The sequence below is a fragment of the Bacillus rossius genome, chromosome 7 (assembly GCF_032445375.1).
Source record: "Bacillus rossius redtenbacheri isolate Brsri chromosome 7, Brsri_v3, whole genome shotgun sequence".
NCBI lineage: Eukaryota > Metazoa > Arthropoda > Insecta > Phasmatodea > Bacillidae > Bacillus > Bacillus rossius.
In genome coordinates this window covers 52,303,554-52,325,243 of record NC_086335.1, presented here as the reverse complement: position 1 = coordinate 52,325,243, position 21,690 = coordinate 52,303,554, and the positions used below count along the sequence as shown (strand labels likewise).

Sequence of the window (21,690 nt, the reverse complement as noted above, 5' to 3'; positions counted from 1 at the left end):
ATAAATATAGGATATTTTCGAACCCTGGCCAGACTGTTAAACAGCACTTTTATTTGGAAGTTTTAAGACGTTTTCGAGAGGATGTGCGTAGGAAACGCTCGGAAATTTGGAGATTAAGAAACTGGTTCCTACATCACGACAACCGCTATTTGGCCTCTCAGGGATGGTCTGTCATGCCCCACACCTTTATATTCACCAGACCTAGCTCCGTGTGACTTCCCTGTTCTCGAAAATGAAGAAAAATCTAAAATGAAAGCATTTTGATGATGTGGAGGCGGAAAAAACAGCTTCGAAAAGGGCACTAGAGGATATCAAAGTTGAAGAGTTCCGGAGGTGCTTCAAACAGTGGGAAAAAAGACTTGACAAGTGTGTTGCATCTATTGGAGAGTACTTTGAAGGTGACTGAAGGAATTTTGTAAAAAAAAAGATAATAAATACATTTTTTATGACCAAAATCCATTTTTTTGGGTTCCCACATGTAAATGTTCACCTAAGCTAACTTATCCTGTATTTCTGAAGGGTTGTGCTACATATATGTGTGTGTGTGTGTGTGTGTGTGTATATATATATATGTATGTATATATATATATATATATATATATATATATATATATATATATATATATATATATACACACATACATATATATATATATTACAAAATCAATATCATGACTTCAAATTAAATACATAATAACATTCCAAACATGAGGTTTTTGTTCAATATTCAGCATAGGTTTATAGCCTACGGGTAGGATATTTATTTTCCTTCCAGAACCTCTTTAACATTGGTTAGCGAAAATAAATATTTCTAGAGTTTGATCTCTGGCATTTATTTTTCACCATGTTCGGCTTTACTCTGAATAACAATTTTTTATTGAGACACAAACATGTAGAGTTGCATCATGATTTTTCTTTACTGTTCTGATAGGCACAAGTTGGTTTTAGATGTTGTAGGATTTGGCCATTCTGAAAAGATATATGGAGAAACAGGAAGACTAAATCTCACTCAGTGAAACTTTCATGCAGTTCGGCTAATAAGACCAAGCAAACAACACTAATGTTTGATGACAGAAATATAAAGCTTTCCACGGTGAGACATTTCACTAATCAATTACAACACAAAGAACAAGAGCATACTGACAGGCTACTAGCTCAATCAACGTATTCCAAGTTTGTACCCCGTTAAACTGGGCAGAGAATATATTGGAAGAAAACAATCAAAAAATACGACCAGCTATTAGACAAAGAGTATCATCGAAGCAAGGTTCATTAAAACATTGCTGAAGCTGGGTGTCCACACAAAACTATAATAAAATTTCCCCAAATTTTACCTGACAAAAATTTCAAATTTTTCAGACTATGTATTTTTTAAATGTTTTACATATTTTCAGTCTGGGCAATGGCAAACTACAACTTCACATTTTCCCCACAAATAACTATCACTGGGGAATTTCCGTGACTTTTCCAATATTTCAAGTAAATTCCCTGACTTTCCCTGACCAATTCCAACTAGCCTGACTTTCCAAAATGTGTACAAACTGAAGTAAAATGATTGAAGTAAAGGTTTTTAAGTAAATTGGTAGGTATTACTTTAAGAGAGAATAATTATTTCAGGTTGTTATTCCATTTAGTATCGGTTGTGGAAGGTAAGGAACAGCCATGTGACGAGTTGTAGTAAAATAACAAATAGTATAAGAGCAGAGAAACAGTTGAATAAAATAAGTAGCTATGTTATTGTTATTGTATGTTAGAGATGTTAGCTATGGCATCGATAGGTAAAGAAATAAGTATATGGAAGTAAAAATTATCTCTTCTGGTGCTGTAAAAAAAATTGCTAAAGTTTTAACTTTTCATATAAAGTATTTCACATTTTGCGGAATTAAGCACGCAAAGTAATCATTCTTGGCTGCCCCGAGGCAGCAGCCAAGCAATGTGTCTCACACATTGGACAGTGCCTGCTGCTCACCCAGTGTAATTTTTCCTGGGAAGCACTACTTGTCCTGCGCTGACAGGAGCGCTATACTGCATGCAGTGGCGTAGCCAGGATTTGTGAATGTGGGGTGTTCAGAAGCATGCCCCCCCCCCCCCCCCCCCCCCCCCCCCCCCCTCCGTATTAAAGCGGGGAGTCCGGGGGTCCTCCCCCGGGAAAATTTTGGATTTTAAGGTGTAAAATAGTGCTATTTTAGCAGTTTTCGGTACTTAAATTTAAATATTGTAATGGTAAAAATTTTATTAATTTTAATATGAAATTTGTTTGAGTGATGAATAAGAAATTAATTAAAGATTTGGTGCAAAAGGGGGGGAGGGGGTTTGAACCCCTAACCCCCCCCCCCCCCCGGCTACACCCCTGACTGCATGTACACTTGTGTATAATTTAATCAGCAAATAACAAAATACATTAATGGGCTTGACCTACCCTCTGTTAAGGTATTTTGCAGTATTGGTTTTAGTTAACATCTTTTGGTGTTGTACTCCTGAAGAAAGTATGAGGGCGTGGGCGAGGGTTAAGAACTACATCAGCATTAATTTTTCGGAGGCTAAAAAACCTAACATAAACAAAGGGATGGGGGTTAAGTTCATGTCCGTTGTAACCAGACCGCTGTGCTAGTTATGTGTGCTTATCGCTATAACTATTAATGTTGATTGTATACAAGCATTTACGAATTAGTAGACAGATAACATAAAAATTTTAGGTTAGTGCACAATCCAAATTTGCTATATTTATCCGTAATAAAAACCAAATATGTTAAATTTCTGTACTTACCGGGTGATGATTGAAACGTCACTTCAATAATGTAACTTCGTTTCATAAATACAACATTAACGTAACGTCCCTCTTCACTCGTAATAACTGCATCTTTACACATGAAAGCGACCAGAATACCATCTAAGAAGATACACTGAAGATGTGAATAATTAACAGCATGACCAACAACAACCTGGTTTTCATAAACGTTAAAAAATTAATTCTGTTGTTTCAAATGCTATAGCTAGTTCTCACTATGTTTTTATTACATTACCCTAAGTACTTTCCACTTCAAATAAGATAGTTGATTCAATTTACGCTTGTTGAAAGTTATCAAACGGAATGACTAAGTTTTAATGTTTGTGCCAAACAAGTTGCTGCCCGTGAGTAAACAAACTCTCGTACGGATCACTACAATGCACAAAGCCTTTTGAACTAGAGATGATACAAACCGATATTTTCCGATCACAGTTCAAACTGTGATTGCTCCTTTAGAGTATCTGTGATTGGATCACAGTTCAAGAATTTTTTTGCTGTAATGGTGAGAGTAATAATAATGTAAATGGCAAGTACTAAAGATATAACTTTACACATAAATACACTATTTAATGAATTTATAGTACTATTATAATTAAAGTATGCTGCAAAAGAAACATTGTTACAAAAAAAATTATAAATAAAAACAATCCTTAGAAAATGTTAATTTAAACCTAAAATGTATGTCACTAGTAATGTTAACATTTAAAATAATATTCAAATTGTGCCTAAAAAATAATGTTAATAATAAAAAATTTAAAAAATATTGCATCCTCCTTCTCTTTGACAACAGTTATAATAATTATCTAATGTTAAATAATTGCTCCAGAAAATATAATTACAATCGTAAAACACCAATAAAAACATTTAGTATTAGAGACAAAAAGTTTTTATTTATTGCAGTGGTAACAGGAACTGCGCTCTATCGACAAGTCAAGAACCATTAGCGTGTAGTTCTTCTATTAAGCGCTTCGGTGTATCCAAGAAATAATATATAGATATAGATTGTTTGGGAATAATCACAGTTTCACGGGAACCGAAGCTGCGTTGCTATTGGTGATTTGGGAGCAATCGCAGATTTCATTCGCAGTTTGGTAAAAGCAGCCATGCCATTGGTAGTAAAGGAGCAATCACCGTTTCCATATCGACTAAGTGCTAGTCTTGCAATCGCTCAATATCTATCACATGTGATTTTATATGCTCTGCTATTGGTTGTTCGGGAACAATCACAGTTTCTAGGGATCTAAAGTTGCCTTGCTGTTGGTCGCATGAGAGCAGTCAGTGTACTGAACGCTGCTCTGTCATTGGTGGTGTGGGCACGCTATCACAGTTTTCGAACTCCTGTATTTGGAGCACTGTATGCTGTAATATGGAAAGTATTTGAGTAAACAGCATGTTCTATTAACATAACACGTCATTTGTTCATCGTTTCAAAATATTTATACGTAAAGAGCACATTTCATGCATGAATAGAAACTAATATAATAATTACCTAAATTGTGCTGTAAAATTTAATGTTGTCACAAAATCAACTAATAAAATTAATATTGGTAATACATGTAAGGAAATATTCCAAATTGGTTTTTGTAAATCACTGTCGATTAACTCAAAAATTAACAGAAATATTAAAATCATAAAGAAATTAAAATTAGTGTGTAGAGGGGAAAATACCATATGTTTATTTAACATTTCAAGACAAAAAACCGCTCTGTTTGCCATATTTACCTCCCAAAACTAAGATGATAGATATATAATGCAAAATAGTCGTTCTATAAGATGACTAAAGTCGTTAATTCCAAATCAAATGTATTGCTTTCTTAATAACTAAAAATTTATATTTATTGTTGCTGTTTTGTAAAACAGATTACGTTTACACATTTTGCATTCCGCAAAATTACTGTCAATAATGTTGTAAAAACGTCCAAATATCACTCGTTTTCCTTTATCTTAGCAGAAGGATCCATCGAAAGTCTAAATATTAAATACTCAAAATTATATTCAATACAGATTATTTTACAGTATATCAAAACTATCAACTGAATTAGAGAAATCAACGCATAAAATGTTAAATTAATCAAGTTTAATTTTATGTGGCTTGTGCAGAACCTGCACTCTAATCGGTAGGCTGAGAATTATCACAGTTTAGTTCAAACTTCAAGCTTGTAGATCGTGCTTTGGTGCTGGAAGGAAAGTGGAAGAACTTAAAAAAAAAGCAATATTGCCATTGGTTATTTTAGAGCAATCACAGTTTCACATAAGCTGAAGTTGTCCTGCTATTGGTGGTCTGAGAGCAGTCACAGTTTATTGAAAGCCGCTCATCCATTGGTGGTATGGGAGCAATCGCAGTTTCCTGATCACGTCGCACACAAGGCAGTTCCTGATGATATTGCTACTCTGATCACAGATACTTTGAACGGTGAATCACAGACTGTGACTGCGATTTTTTGATATCTGCGACTAAATCACAGGTTGTGATTTTACGACCCATCTCTATTTTCAACACACCGTGTATCGTTTCCTATAGATTGTTTCTGATTGTTGGGTTGAAAAACACAGGAAAAAATCTTTTTAAGTAATTTTATACCTGTCATTATTGAAGCAAGCTTTTCAAAATAAATCTCTAGGTCACACGAAGGTGTGTTGAAAAGAATTTGTACATCCTAAATATCCCTTTTTCGGATACAATATGCACTCATTTCTCATTCATGTTTATGTTTTATTGGCCGTGACCGAGACAGCTTGCATTCATGTAAAAATATTTTGAATTTGATTCAAAGTGAAAAACTGGGCAATATTGTTTTGTAGTTTGGATGTAGAATCTGTATAGATGCATTTCGTATTGTCATGTCCTTTACCATTTGCACCGAATGTAGGTCTAAAGATTAAAACAAATATGTAAAAAATATCTCACCAAATAATGTAGGCCAATATAGTAAACTAACGCTGGCGACACCCGACTGCAACAATTCTAGCAGCTCAGCCTGAAGAAGAACACCCGCGAAATTCAATTTTCCATGTATTACAATGGGCGATCTTGGCACAGATTTTCTCTCTTAGTTTGAAATATTGTTGTAGAGTAATGAATTAACATACCATATATTTTTATGAAAACAGTGAATTCATAATTGAAACAAGTTTTTGTAATCTAAAAAAAAAAAAAGACCTAACTTTAAACATGAAAAAGATCATAGAACTTTTAACAATGAAAAATACTTAACTTGAAACCTGATTTATTTTTTAATTGATGATTTCAGAAATAATTCCATTATACATTTTAAAATTTATAAAATTTATATTTTCTAATATGGGTGCTCAACTGAATACATTCACATACATACACATACATACGCACACACATGACAACCCCAAAAATTGTATTTTTGAATACTGATGTCCAGGAAAACACCATTAAGAGGCCGTGTCACAAATTTGCGCTCCTATCTATATCAATGTTATTTTAAAAGGCAGTTTTTCTCAAAGTCTATAAGAGGTAGGGGCCGGAAATTTTGCCTACTGAAAGTATACAATACATTTAACATAACCGCTTTTTTCAAATTTATTTATCATATCATATATTATTTCTGTGATGAAAATAATATTATCAATATTTTGATTTGTCCAGATACATTGAAATTTTGCTTATATTTATAATTATTTAGCAAAAACTGAAAACGCCATTGAAATGTATTGCATATTACCTTCCGATCAGTGTCTTCATGATCATGATGGGTTTATAAACCTGGGTGTAATCAAGTCTTTAACTATTACATGACAACATTTATACTTAATAATTTGGAGATATGCCTTTTCTATCCTCAGCCCCTGAGCTTTTACTATCTGGTCTGGCGACCGACCTGACACTCTTCAACCACCCCAGGGGTCTCCGATTACACATCTTATCAAAAAAAAAAAAGCTGTTCGTTCATTTGTTTTTGTGTTCGAGCGAAGGTTTACTTCTCCATTAGTGCCACAGAATTCACACATTTATGCCAAGGGAATATTCCGCTGATGTGACGCCATACGAATGTATTATTCGCGACCATACAACTTTTTTGTTTGTCATCGGGAAAATGACGCCGCAGTTTGATTTTTTGTGGTGATATAAAATAAATTTTCTTGGAATGTTCATTTTAAATTGAGCATTTTTAAATGTCAGCGTAGAATATGCTTATCTGCCCATTTTGTTTCTTTCCATAATAATGAGTAAAGTTAACATTGTCATAGACATTTTATTATATTCGTTTGCCGTCCAAGTACAAATGTCACACTATATCGCACGTAATTATATTTTTTTACTAATTTGTTAGTTGTCATTTTATTTAAGTTATAAATAACATTAATAAAAATTATTACTTAATAGTCCAGAATAGAGATTGAGTTATTATTCATTTAATAGGGGTTTAAAATATGGTACTACATACATATTTATATTATCTTGTTGTCTTCTTTGTAACTTTACTGGAAGAATGGCATTTGGTATGTATGTTAACTCACAATGAAAATACTTCAGAAGTACTCAATTAACAGTGAACAACCTAGGGCCTATACTAATTTCATTATGTTCATGAAATATAATTGATATTACTAATAATGAACTGTATGTGTTTTGCGTAGAGATATCGTACGAACTGTATGTGGTACAGACCAACATTAGCTAAGACTCTGTAAATAAGTAATTTCAGTTAATGTGTAGAGAATATTAAAAGTTAGAAATAATGATATATATAAAACAATGCAGAGTTATCAGCATAAAAATAGAAGTTGTTTTTACGTAGCGCCTACTGGAATGTATATTTTGTGTTGAATTATGTGGTATGATTAGTATTCTCTTATTGTAAGTGTGTTTTGTTAAAATCTTATAAAACATCACTTACTGTTGAAGGATTTTCATTTTTTTTGTGATGATCTTACTTAAACAAGTTTTAATTATATTACACATGTATATTTTAAAAGCATTTTAATGTATACTTATAGAATTGTAATAGGCTTTATACGGACTCTCACGATGCATGTGAGCATCTATAATTAATAGAGACCGGAAAAATTCGCGGATTCATTCGGCAATAGGCTAGAAGTCAAATACATATACCTTTTAGATGATTTTGCTATTGGCTTACTGTTCATCTGGACGAATCTCAACCAATTATAAAACACCAACCAAAGAAGGATCGAATCACAGACAAACAAGCTGAGACGACTAACAAGTCAGCAGCAAATGAACTGCCGTTATTTGCCCGAGTGTACAGGGGAATGTGCAGTCTATCCTGAAGGCCGTCGAAACCGCGAATTTTTCCGGTCCCTAATCTACATCAATATTATGGCTGTTTCACAAGATCAAATATTTATTGAATTCAATCTGTTGCATTCATTGTACATGATTTTCGATATGTACATTGAATTCAATACAAATTGAAGATGTTACTCAACTAAGCTTATTCTTATTAACTTATAAGTATTTTGTTTGTTCAGTACATAAAAGTAAAAGATTCGTTATTATTTAAATAATGAGCATCTTTAAGCAATAACGTTTTCAAAATATTTACATAAACATAATGGAATATATTTTTTAAATACTTTATATCTACGATCACATCAACGGCAGTATTATGTAATGAATGAGGTAATGAAATATCTTGAAAGGATATTTTCTTCTCTGTAAAGTAAATTTGTAATGCAGCCCTCTTAATGTTAGTCTTGTGAGTTATTTCGTCTTCTAATATGCTACAGCAATGTATAAAATTAAGTTTTGTTAGTGTTTTAGTCTTGTGTAATGTTAAAGTGTAATGTGATAAATTCAATAATTTTTTTGTAAGTTCGTATTCATAAAGGTAGGCTACATATCGTATTAAGATAAATAGTATAATATTTGTAAATTTAAATTCTTTGAAACAACGTCGATAAGAGGTTCACCTACCTCTGTTAAACTGTATGATGGTGCATTGTAAAAAATTAGGTAGTCTGACTTAAGTGAGATTGTATTTAGATTGTGTGTGATGCATATGCAATATCTAAGCATATGCATTTATGTTATTATCCTTTTAAAACGTTACATGATGAATTTCGTATACTTTTTAATGTCAACTAACATTATTTATCACGGACTATTACATCCAGATAAAGAATAATTACCACATGTTTGAAGATTAATTGTATTCCGATACGTTTAAAGTATTAAAATTTTTAGATTCGACTCATACCATAGTTGTATAAGTGAGGTTTCTTGATTCTGAATCCCTGCATCCGCAATTTCCTAGTGAGCCGCCGGTCAGATTGTCATCCTCTCAGATTGTCGAGGAACCAGATACATTTTTCGTCGAGTAAACTCGAGCTGTCAACCTTCCCACTAATCCTGTGATAAGGGTATATATAGTAGCTTTATCACGCGCTGCGGCTACAGTTCCTTCGGTTGAAAAAGCCACTAAATCTCACTGTTAAAAGAGAGAACTTCTAGAGCAGAATATTGGAAATAAACATTTACTGACACGGCCTCTTAAGTGTTTTTAATGTCACTAACTCAAACCAATCAACAATTTAAAACATTATACATTTGAAATAAACTGTTCAAAACCATGAACTATTGTTAAACTACTTGAAGTATTACAATTATGTTTAGCAGTTATCAAATAGAACACGGGGAACTCAAAAATACAATCATCAGAATTTTATTTAATTTTTTTAGAACACCTATTACAGAAAAAAAAATATTAAAATTTTAAAAAATGTTTTAAAAAACACTATTATATATAACAAAGAATAAAAATTAAAATCATTAAATGTTGCAGGTATATATCTTATTTACTTCATAATCAGTAATATCATTTAGATTTGTTTTCATAAAGGTTTTATAAAAAATTTTATTTGTTTATTTATTTACTTTTTTACTTTTAGATGGAGACCGTTATATTCCTCTTATTTAAAATGTCAGTTGTACAGCATTTCACCAACAAGTAATATGATTTTCTTTAACTACAGTGTTAAAATGTAATAATGAGTCATAGAAGAAAATGAAAAAAAAAAAATGGTTATGAATGGGATTTGATCCTATGAAATTCCTATTATCAGTCTATTTAGGTAAAATAATGGGTTATCACCAGTGTAATCCCAAAATTATAATGTATTTTTAAAGATACTACTATTTCTTTGTGTGACTAGTTATGTCTATAAAATTTATTCCAGAATATTTTTGCCATCACAGAGATTTATGTGGCATACCGATACACTTGAAATGAACCCTGGAGTTCATTTAGGAAAATATAAACAAATTATTGCCGCCATACACAGTTGACTTCAGCACAGACGGGCCTAAATAAATTTAACTTCAAAAACGACTTCGAGCAGTAACCAACATTGCAATTTTTGCAACCAAACATTGCACAAACATTTCCAGCCATAATAAATAATTACAACTGCATAAAACTGGTAAAAAAGTACTTTAAGGATTGCCAAATTACCCTTATCACAAATACGCCAAATGTCATAGGATCATGCACTGCCGCTGGAATGTGCTGCGTAACGTGTCTCCCGTTTGTTCGGCGACTTTCCTACATATGGTCCTACTGCAATATTTGATCAATTTTAATGCAAAAAATACTTTCATTAGCATAAATTAAGTGAAAACAAAAGGGCAGGAGAGAGAGGAATTTCACAAGGACATGAAATTGGGAATTACTATATTATAATAAGTTTTCATGATGTATTCCTCTCTTGTTTGTTAATGGAGAACTGCAGTGGCTTGACAGACAACCAAATAATTTCTTTGATGCTGGCTAAACATGTTTATTTCATTATTAAGTATTAAAATGGTGGAGGTGGAATGGCAAGCAGAAATACTTCAACAGTCATTTACTTTAAATCATTTCAAATGTATATTTAATAATTTTATTGAATTTTTTCCATCTTATCTGAAGACATAATTTCAGAGATAACATGGGTAAACAAAGCAAGTAAAAAATTATAACAATAAAAAATATAGTTAGGGCATTAATTAGGCTCATTTTGTCAGAAAATATAATTAGGTTTCTTAAGTGTTCTTTAGATTTAGCTTTAACTTAAATTTCCATTGTTTAATTCAAAAATAAAATCAGATTAAGCCACTTGGAATTAGAATCGACCTATATGATACCGATTTTTCTCTCTTAAACAACATGTTTTATGAAGTGGATTATTTACCACCCGCTTATGTCATGCCTTTATGGTGAAAGTAAGATACCATGTAAAAACAATTCTCCAGAGCTCAAATAGCCTGAAGAAATAATTAAATTTGGCAGGGTTAAATTGTAACTAAGTGCATACAGTGTACGTGTTTAGATACTACACATTTTAGTTATTGTATTTTGGGGGGGAAATAACTAAATGTGGAGGAGTACAATTACATCACACAAATGTTGAAGGAATGTGCTGTTATAGTGGTGTTCAGAAGTGACTGATGGGCTAAAAATGTCATCTTGAATTAGCTTACTCATCAACAATGCCATCTGTTGCATGTTGTATGGTGTGCTAGAAGTAAATTTATTCAATATTTCATCCCTGTAACCATTGTATAGTGCTCATGTTGATGTAGTAGTAGTGTGTTATTATGTTATAAATGGTTGTGTATGCAGCCTGCCACTTGGTGATATATTCCGCTGTAGTGTGGGTGCTGTGTTGCACAATACAGTTGTGGTAGTATTGTGTATACTGCTGTTGTGTTGTGGTATTGGCAGTGTACTGGATTCTGATTCAGCAGTCAACCCACTATAGCCACGTAAAACCCAAGTACTGCAATAGCAATAATAATCAATGCAAACAACACACACTTCCCTACTATAGCTTATGATGAAAGCTAAGAGTGAGATATTGTTTATCTGCAATGAACAAAATACTGATGTTTTGATAAAAGATTTTTTTATATGGCTCCAGAATTATACATCTTCCAACATAAACAAATACCAAAGCTATCAGGGTAGCTTGCAAAACCTATGACTGACGAAACAATAACAATGGATAGTTGACAGCTAACTGTAAAAAAAGGCAGTAAACAAACCACTATAGTTCAATCCTTCAATAAAACAAGGATATGTAGGCTGTGTCAGATGAATGCAAATTAAAAACTGAAAGTTAAGTTGGACACACAAAAACAGTATCATCACAAAACTATAGTCTTCACATTACAATAGTTTCTCAGGGTTCTAGTTTTTGATATTATAAATTTTGCAGGCTACCAGTAAACCATCAGTTGGCACAAAATCTATTCAAAGGACCACTAGGCCAAACTAGACTGATATTCGCAGTGTTGGCGAACATAAGCTTATTTACAAAATGTCCATTGGACACAGATTGTCATTCGGGAAAATTATATGGTTGTGTTTCTATTGTTTACGATCTCCAATGGCGTAACAAGGAATTATTACCTGCGGTGCACTCTGGTGGAAACAGCTGCCAGCATAGGGAACACCAGTAGAACGGCCGGTGTAGCGACATACTTACGACTATTGTTGCGTCACACTCGCACACATGCACAGTCCTACAACGTAGCCCAGCATATCCTGTATTGACTGTTTGGCTATAAGATGCTGCACATCCCTAGGCCTACAATAAAGGCAGTTGCTATTTCAAAATTTCTAAGTTTAGAAAGTCACAATTGGAGCCTAAATATACAGCTGAGTGTCGCAGGTTCAGTCCGTGGACGCACGAGGAACTCCCCGAAGAAACGAGATCTGTGAGTTTATATACCGGCGCCAGTGTACCGACCTCTTGCTGGGATTGGTCCAGATTTGGCGCCTAAGCACCTAACGTAACAATCGCAATAAACAACAATCCAAAATAAAAGTTACGTAGTAGTGCATACATAACACACGTAGTAATTACTGATGTATTGCAAACATTTTAATAAAAATGCACTTAATAATTAATATTAAATTACTTGCCGCGTTTCCTGATTACAGGTGTGTAACCCCATATTCGGTTATTTGAAAATTGGTCCATGGAGTTCTGTGTCTGTAACGCTCTCAAAACGTAAACAATAAAACAATGGAGCATTTTTCACGGCAGACACGAGCACAGGAAGTGACAGTTCATAATGTTTATGTTTTTAAAGTTTATATTAGGTATATTAAACTTCAATGTGGGCCGTGTATCAGCACAACATTATTTGAAAACATACTAGAATTTATTAGCACTGTTAGCCAAATGACATTCCTGGATTACTGCAAACTATTGGTCCTAGTGAGGAAGAGCATAGTCTTGGCAACTTCTTGTATACCTAATGCAGGTAGGAACTGTATATACATTGCCAAACTAAATCATTCACTTACATTGCTGGAGATAACTTCAACGTGTTTGTTTACATATGTAGCTTCTACAAACTATCCAATTTCAGCGTAGGCTCGTTGTGTCAAGTCTAATATTCTTGTCATAAGTTAAGGAACAAAACTACATAGAAAATAAATTAAAAATGATCAAATAAAGACAGAACAGCATAAGAAAATACCAATTTACTCAATTCTTTAAAGTAACCTGTAAAAATCTATAAATACATATATAACATTAATTACACAACATAAGACTGATAATCTTTTCGAACAATAGTTAATAATATAATTAGTTTTATTTTTTAAGACAGCCAAAAATATACATTGATTTAATGGCTAGGAACAATACAATGTAAAGAAATAAAAAAAAATAATCAAGTACAAAAAAAATAATACTTAAGAATACAATTCACTGCATTAAGGGCTGTAGCCTTTCACAAGAAACAGAAAGCTGATATTTTAAAAACTAACTGTTCTACAGAAATACTGTGTATAAAAACAGACATCTTAAAAAATTAAAACAGTGCTTCATTCAGTAATTGTTTCTTAGTGCGTATCCCAGTTTATATAAGTTTTACAATTAGTAGTTTCAAAATTTTGTCATATTACAAAATTATCTTTTTACTTTGTGGTGATCACACAGTTTTGCATTACATAAACACTGAACTGCTTACTTCATTTTAATAGTTTACGTTAAAATACAATTGGTGATTTGGATATGTTACGTGGAACTATTTCTCCAACAGAAAATATTTCTTATTGCGTATCCAGTTTATATAAAAGATTTATAATGCATATTATTCAAATCAAAAAATATTTTGGTAACTACAGTTTCAAATCACAAACACATTTAACTGCTTACTTTATTTTAATTCTTTACTTCAAATACAATTGGATATGTTAAACAGAAAAATGCTCCCCGGAACAAAGTTTTATACATATTTTCAAAATCAGGTATTACAGTAGAACCCTGTTATAATGTTTTTCAAGGGAGCACAAGAAAAAAACATTATAAGCAGGAAAACGTTATAAGCAGGAAATCTCAATTTAGCTCTTAACAATGTTCGAGCTTTGTACCAATGGACTCACCAAGCTATGTAAACAACTTTAATGTTAAAACCAAAGATAGTATACTTGATACATGAATTTTCTGAAACAAGCCAACATTTTTTCAACTTCGTCTTGTTCCCTGGTTAAATTATGATTGTCTTTAAAGATACACTGCCACATTTTTTGCAAAATTGTCTCACGATTCATGATGACAACATTAAGAGTGAGAATGTCTACTCCTTTGCCACCTGAAAATGTTAATTTTTGGGATTCCTACGTATGAATGAAAAAAAAAAATATTTGTAAGCAATAGAAAACACTTTTAGTTATGCCCTCGCTCAATGATTGGCAACTTAAATATCGTAGGACTATGTACGTGCATCTGAATACTCACTGGAATGGCAAGGAAGAGAAGAGTTGAAAAAGGGTGCCAACTGACACGTAACTATGAACATTGTGTACCTTCAGTATACTGCATAAAATTGTATTTTAACAAACTTCATGTATTGTATGGCAGTGATTGTAAACATAAACATACATAAAGGAAACTTTTTATCATAAGTGTTGGAATAATTTGGTTTTAAAACATTTTTTCCCCATTTATTGAATGTTAGAAAGCAAACATTATAAGCAGGAAATTACACTATTTATGAACGTTATATGCAGGAAATAAATACATTGTCCTTATGGGGGAAATATTGGGACTTTAAAAATATGACATTATAAGCAGGAAAACATTATATGCAGGAACATTATAACAGGGTTCTACTGTATTTGGTTATTATACAGCATGCATCACAAACATGTCCAATTAATTTTTATTTTATTTTAATATTTTATGTAAAAATACAACTGAATATGCAATAAGGAACAATTACCCTTCACTCAAGACGTGAATGCATTTTGAGAACATTGTTCCAGTTTGGAGTTATATTTTCCAAGTCTATAAACCCCACTCCACAATAATCAAACCAGTATTTATTAGCTCATTGGTTATGTGTAAACAATGTCGATATACTAAACTAAAATATTAATATTATAACAGACAGGCATGTTCCATATCCAAACATGGAGATGCAAACTCTAGAACTAAAATGGTTTAAAATGTGGTCAGAGGAGACATAAGCACAAGTTTAACTGTGAAAGCTTAACTTTATCAATAAAGTTTACCTCTATACAAGTGGAGGTTTTACGGTAGTGTATTTCAATTTTTTTTTTACTTTAAATATATTTAACTTTTTACAAAAAATTAAAACATTTGGTTGAATTTGAAACAAGAATTCATTCATGACTAAATGTGACAATACAGCTGATACAGCTAAGAACTAAAGTGGGTTTGACGAGTCTTGAATCATCATGTATTTAACCTTCTTGAAACATACGGATACTGCTACAGCAAGCACATCCGAGATTCTAAACTGATGAGCGGTATAACAGAATCCAAATCACGCCCCACACAAGAGTCATCGCTAGAGACCGGAAAAATTTGCGGATTCATTTCGCGATAGTCTGAAATTCACACACATACCTTTAAGCTGCTTTTGCTATTGGCTCACTGTTCGTCTGGGCGACTCTGGGCCAATGAGAAACCCCTCAACCAAAGAAGTAATGAATCAGGGGCAAACCAGTCGAGATGACTCACAAGTCAGCAGCCAACGAACTGGCGTTATTTGCCATAGTGTACAGAGTACTGTGTAGACCATCCTGGAGGTCATCGAAACCGCAAATTTTTCAGGTCCCTAGTTATCGCGTAGTTACTAGGGCGACGCACCGTGGGGGGAAAGAGTCTAGCACAGCTGCTGACTGGCGGCCAGGAACCTCTTGCTCCTGAGGATGTGCGTGTGCGGGGCGTGGTTGTGGTTGCGGCCGCGGCTCTCCAGCCGCCCGCCGTCCCTCACCAGGCTTGAGCGGCACCTGAGCCGCTTGTAGTCGCGGCACAGCCAGTACTCCCGCCCGTTGGTGAAGCGCTTCTGCAGGTTGTACAGGAAGTCCCGGTGCACCAGCTGGGGCCTGCCTTGCTGGCTCAGCACCAGGTAGAATGCTGCGGAGAGACAACAAATGCTCAGTCAGGCAGGGAGCAACGCCCGCCTGGATTCTGGCTCACTAAAACAACTTCACGTAGAGCTGCACAACTACAATACATTATATATTTGTCTCATTATCTCAAAATAGAAAATTATTTTTTTTTAAAGTAACTTTTAATTCATACAGAATCATGGCAATTTGTAGAGGAGCAAGTTCCATAGAAGATAAATCCACAAAAATAGTATACATAGGTACAGATAAATTAAACACTTGACTTACAAAAAAAAATGGGTATGTGGCCACCACGTGCATTAAGTGAAACTTCACACTTCAATAATCCACTTAAACGATAAAATTAAATTTTCAATAATTAATTTGAACCATAAAAATAAAAAATTACACCATGGAGGTTTACAATTGTAACAAACATGGTGATGGAAAAACCTGAAAATAGTCTATGGTTCTGACTTTCTACTGTATTCGTTATTCCCTCTCCCTCTCCAACATTGAGCATCTCAACATCCCAACCAGCTGTAAAGAAGTTCTACTTCAAATGCAGTCTGCAGCCATGAAAGTTTACAAAAGGAATGCCAATCCAATGAAAGCTTGGGAGCTTGGCTTCAGGGTGCAAGTTCAAGTTTAGTTCTGCCAGTTGTGATACACTGTCTGCTTGTTAAGTCTTACATGGTTGTACTCAATTATACACATGTTAAAGTTTAAGTTGATTAATTGATTTATCAGAAAAATACACTATCAGTAGCGCCCGCGAGTCCATGGCTGGTGTACACGTGTGTGTGCACTCCTAGAAACTTTATGTCATCCGTGTATAAATCACATATTCGTTCTACTTGTATTAGATGTCAGTCATTAATTCATCTATTGTTGATCAGCCTCAATTTCTGGGGTTTATTTTGCCTCCCGATGCTGAAATTGCATTTGAATGAACTCAAGACGGTTCAATGAATGCGTTCAAATTATAGCCTAACACTGCAGTAACTAAGGAACAGGGAAAATATAAGATAATTATCATGGACACCTTGAAATTGGATGAACTAACTATGTTAGTTAAAACCTTGTGCATTAAAGTTTGATCGAACTCAAAAGTTAGAATTTGACCCTAAATACTTTGTTAGTTAACTTTAGTTCGAAATCATCCTATATAAAACATGAACTAAATCAACTAAAGCAGCACCTCTGTAAGAAGAATGATTCAGAAAAAACCTTTAGTGTTTAGTCTAAAGCTTAAACAGTCTGCAGGAAATACGAGAGTTGATTAGCAAAGATTCTCCAGGCCTTGCTTCAGGTGCCAAAGGATAGACCAGTGACCCACTTCCAACTCAGCGAGAATCGTGTGACGTCAACAATATTCAAATCAAGCATCATGTCACAAGCAAGGTTTAATGTTGGTGCAACACTTGCGTAAGCCTAATAACACAAATACTATATCTTATCCCAACGAATGAAAGAAAACTCCAATAAAAGTTGGAGTCAGAACATTTCCACATTGAAAACAGTCACTAAACCAGTTTATAAGAAAATGAAAGCACTCTTCATGACTCGTTTTGATCTATCTGTTCAAGAACAAGAGGTCACTGACTATATTAACAATGAATTCAATCTCTCCCAAGTACAAGTTAGTCAAACTCCATACGAAACATAATACATAAGCTTCATTTCAAATCTCAGTTCTTGAAAATGACCAAAAGAATTAATAATACTTTTTTTAGGCCTAACAGGTGCCTTATCACTTTTTTCAGCAAACTGCATCCTGAGCAAATCGCTTCTAATTCGTCCATGCTGAACCTGTAAACGTCTAAAACCACAGACTCTTTGCTTAACAAGGGGCCAGGAGGTTATAGATATACAGTAGAATCCACTGATGCGACCCCTCACGGTTTCCGGAAAAACGGACTTAAAACGGAATGGTCGCAATAGAGAATTCGGGCCAATTTTTACCTTCCACCCCCCCCCCCCCCCCCCCAAATACATAAAAAATCACCTTTGTTCGCATGGATTTCATATTCGTATATAGTGTATGGTGTAAAAAAGACAACTTTTTAAATTCATATTACAGTATTTAAATAGCATGATGTCTCCCGAAAAAAATTATACCCTAGAAAGCAATATTGGAGCCCCTGTTGCCTTGAAAAAAAAATTTCAACACAGTGCAGCGTGTCCATTTTCGCCATCTTTGTATAGAAAAATCAGACTATTTAGTTTTGAAATGATAACTTTTTATTAAAGGTTTATTATGTCTCTTGCGGGCTGTATTAGTGTGGTGTTTGAAAGGTTGCGTCCCGTGACACAACGGGTGGTCTGGCGGCGCTTATCGCTCTGGTCCGTCCGGCCTTTGAATATATATACTGTATAGAAGTCGTCAGCCCAGGTTAAAATTTCTAATACGGTTTGAGGTAGTTGGTTAATTCACCGCCGCAATCGCCACCATCTCTAGGGCATCGACTTGTGGTGGTCCCTAGCGGACAAGTGTCGAACTCTTCAAACACCCCTTCCCCACCCTCCCTCAAACATGCGTTGTCCTCCACCCACCCTCTACCCCTCCTCTCATCCCTACAGTTTTGTGACGCACAAACTCCCGTTGAACGACCTTGAGCTGCAGTGAATGTTCGGTGGAGGGTGCGGGGGAATGACGGCGGGCGACAGTGCTGCGCTCTAACGTGCAAATAACAACCCAAGACGATACAGGGCGTTACGGCAGCGCCCTGCAGCGGTGAAGTTCCCAAGCTGCTCATCATACGCTCCTGAAAAACGTAGAGTAAATCCTATCCACTCGCGACTTCTATACAGTATATATATTCAAAGGTCCGGCTGATGTACAGGAATGCGAGAAGGGTAAGCGCGTGTGTGTGCGTGAGAGAGAAAAAGAGAGAGTGAGAAAAAGGAGGGGGGGGGGTGGCGACCAGCAGAATCGTTATCTAGCGAGTGTGTGACTGTAAATGTCGACCTTCACCACTTCTGCTTGCTGCAGGGCTCGCTCTCTTTTATCTCTGTCTCCCCCTCCCACAAATATATTGGCTGGCAGGTCTCGCCCTCTTCACCTTCTTTATCGTATCTCTCACGCACACTTGAAGCACCTAATACGTCGGCACGGGACCGGGACGGCAATAGACGCGCGCGTAGATGCTATCAGGTGATGCGCCCAGTTTACCGGTATTGGCTAGCGTGGACAGTCTAGAGGGGTGGTATCTATTTTTAGCCGTCTTTTGTATGCCAGCCTGCTTACAGTACAGCGCTCGCCAAGATAAATGTGAACACATAGCGGAAAACAAAGTGTAACAGACTTGTTTTTCAGCCGATTTTAATCAAATTTTCAACTTTCTCTGCTCAAATTTTTCACGGTTCCTCAAAAAACGGTCGTATAAATGGAATGGACGCATCAGAGGGGGGTCACATCGGCGGGATTCTACTGTATATGTAATGCACAACGCTTTGGAATGAAAATTTATTACCAAAATGTTAAAGAGATCTGAGATCTCAATTCAGTGAATTTCTGGAAAATTTTATTCACACCTAATACAATATGATATGTCTTACCGAAATTTGGTTTAACAATAGTATTAACTGCTGTTATTTTACGAAAGGTAAATTATTTCAGAGCCTACCAAAATCGAGTCCTTACCTCTAAGGAAAGAGGTGGTGGTGTGTTAATTGTGATTAATAAATATAAATTTATGTCAGTTCATCCTATCCAAAAACATGAACACCCAGATATTGTTTGTGGTGTGGATAAATTACTTTCATTGAATTTAATATTTAAAAGATTACATATTTGATATTTGTCGTTAAAGGTAAGTATTGATTGAAAATACTGATAAGTTTAATGATTTTAATTACATTACAGTGCTTTGTGGTGTGTTAACTTGAATTTCAATGTTATATGGTGTACTAACATGATTTTTGGTGTTATTTCATTTTTATCATTATTCACCGCATAATCTTGTCTCCACCAATAGGGGTCCGGTAGATGCTTGTTACTTTGATCTAGTTAAAGCTTTCAATACTTTCAATCATGCAATATTACTTAAAAAGCTATCTAATTTTAGTTTTTTGTAGTACGAACATACAATGGTTCTCTAGTTACCACAAAAAAAAGGCCCTTTTTTTATTATTAAAAAAACTACATTCCTTTTCGCAAATTGCTCAGTTTGGTGTATTTCAAGGCAGTACTATGTCCCCTCTCTAATTCAATGCTTTTATTAATAATATAACATTGGCTCTAAATCATTCCACTGGTCTATTATTTGCTGAAGATTTCATAATTATTTCTTTACATGATTGTTACCTTCTACAATCTGGTATTATTGAAATAGCTAAATATTGTAATCAATATTCAGATGATGTTAACAAAGAAAAAAACTTCAATTATAACTTTCACAAGTGAGTTCCATCCAGTTGTGTTTAATTACAAGCTACATAACATCCAAATGTCCAAGACATCTTTCATTAAAGATCTCTGATTAATACAATTCTCAATGTTTTTAAATTTCGCTTTCTGAATGTGGAGTCCTTAAAGACGTATCTTATTTTTTTTTGTAATTATTACAGCTCTAAGCTTAACTGTACATACTTTCTTGAAAATACAGGGCTTAGATTTCCACAGTTTAATAGTTGTCTTAACTCATTATGTACATTAGAAAACAAAAACATTATTTGTATCATACATAGTAACCAATTTCCACAATCAAGATAATTATATGCCTTTTCTTGACTCCTAACTCTTTAATACTTAATTGATATATATATATATATATATATATATATATATATATATATATATATATATATACATATATATATACATATATACATATATATATATAAAATCTTACTTTGTATTAATCTATATTAGTTTTATGTTAAGTTCTTTATGAGTTTGTTTTTATAATGTTCTGATGTTTTCTTATTTTTATTAAGTTGCTTGTACTAGTAGATGTCCTTAATATAAGTTCATGTTTTTATTATATTATATGTTTTGTGTATTTTGTGCATCTTAGTTGTCACCTTTGTCTTGTAGAGTTGTATTGTCCCTTAGTGGGTGGTGCCTGCATGTTGGTGGTGCCCACATTGTGTTTAGCACCTTGATATCGTAGTGCCTACCTGTATGTGGTGCCTGCAGGTATGTAGTGCCTACCCTGTTTGCAATGCCCATCTCAAGTATGTTGGCCTGTATATTCTGTACAACAGTTTAATGTTTGTGCCTGCCCTAAAAGTATTAATTTTGTTGGCAGGCATGTTAAAAACCAATAAATAACACCAGGCATAGAATCATACAATATCAAGACCCCAAAAGTTTCCAAGCAAAAAAAATAATACTTTTGAAGTTAAAAGTGCTCACTCACTAAGACGTAAAATTTCAGCCAGATTTAACACACTTGTAGTGCACGAGTGGAAATACATTTTGTATTAGTAGCTAGATACATCATAGACGGGAGATCAATGTTCAAGAAATATTGCAAGCTTTTCTTTGTCCATTAATGTTTGTCATTCAAGCCGCACTGTTTGCCATATGCCAGCTCCAGCCCA

At 34.3% G+C, this 21,690-nt stretch overlaps 1 protein-coding gene across 48 annotated transcripts in view; it reads right to left on the bottom strand.

The window, feature by feature from the left end:
* The window catches only part of LOC134534020 (protein abrupt-like), a 354,312-nt gene that overhangs the window by 296,407 nt on the left and 36,215 nt on the right, over positions 1-21,690 (bottom strand). The window contains exon 6 of one of the 48 annotated variants that reach the window (XM_063371927.1): positions 14,940-16,165. The exons of the other annotated variants lie outside the window; for them this stretch is intronic. Within the exon in view, the coding sequence (XP_063227997.1) occupies positions 15,912-16,165 (254 nt within the window). The 3' untranslated portion in view covers positions 14,940-15,911. Of the gene's footprint in view, positions 1-14,939; positions 16,166-21,690 lie in introns of those variants that run through there. 48 annotated transcript variants of the gene reach the window in all.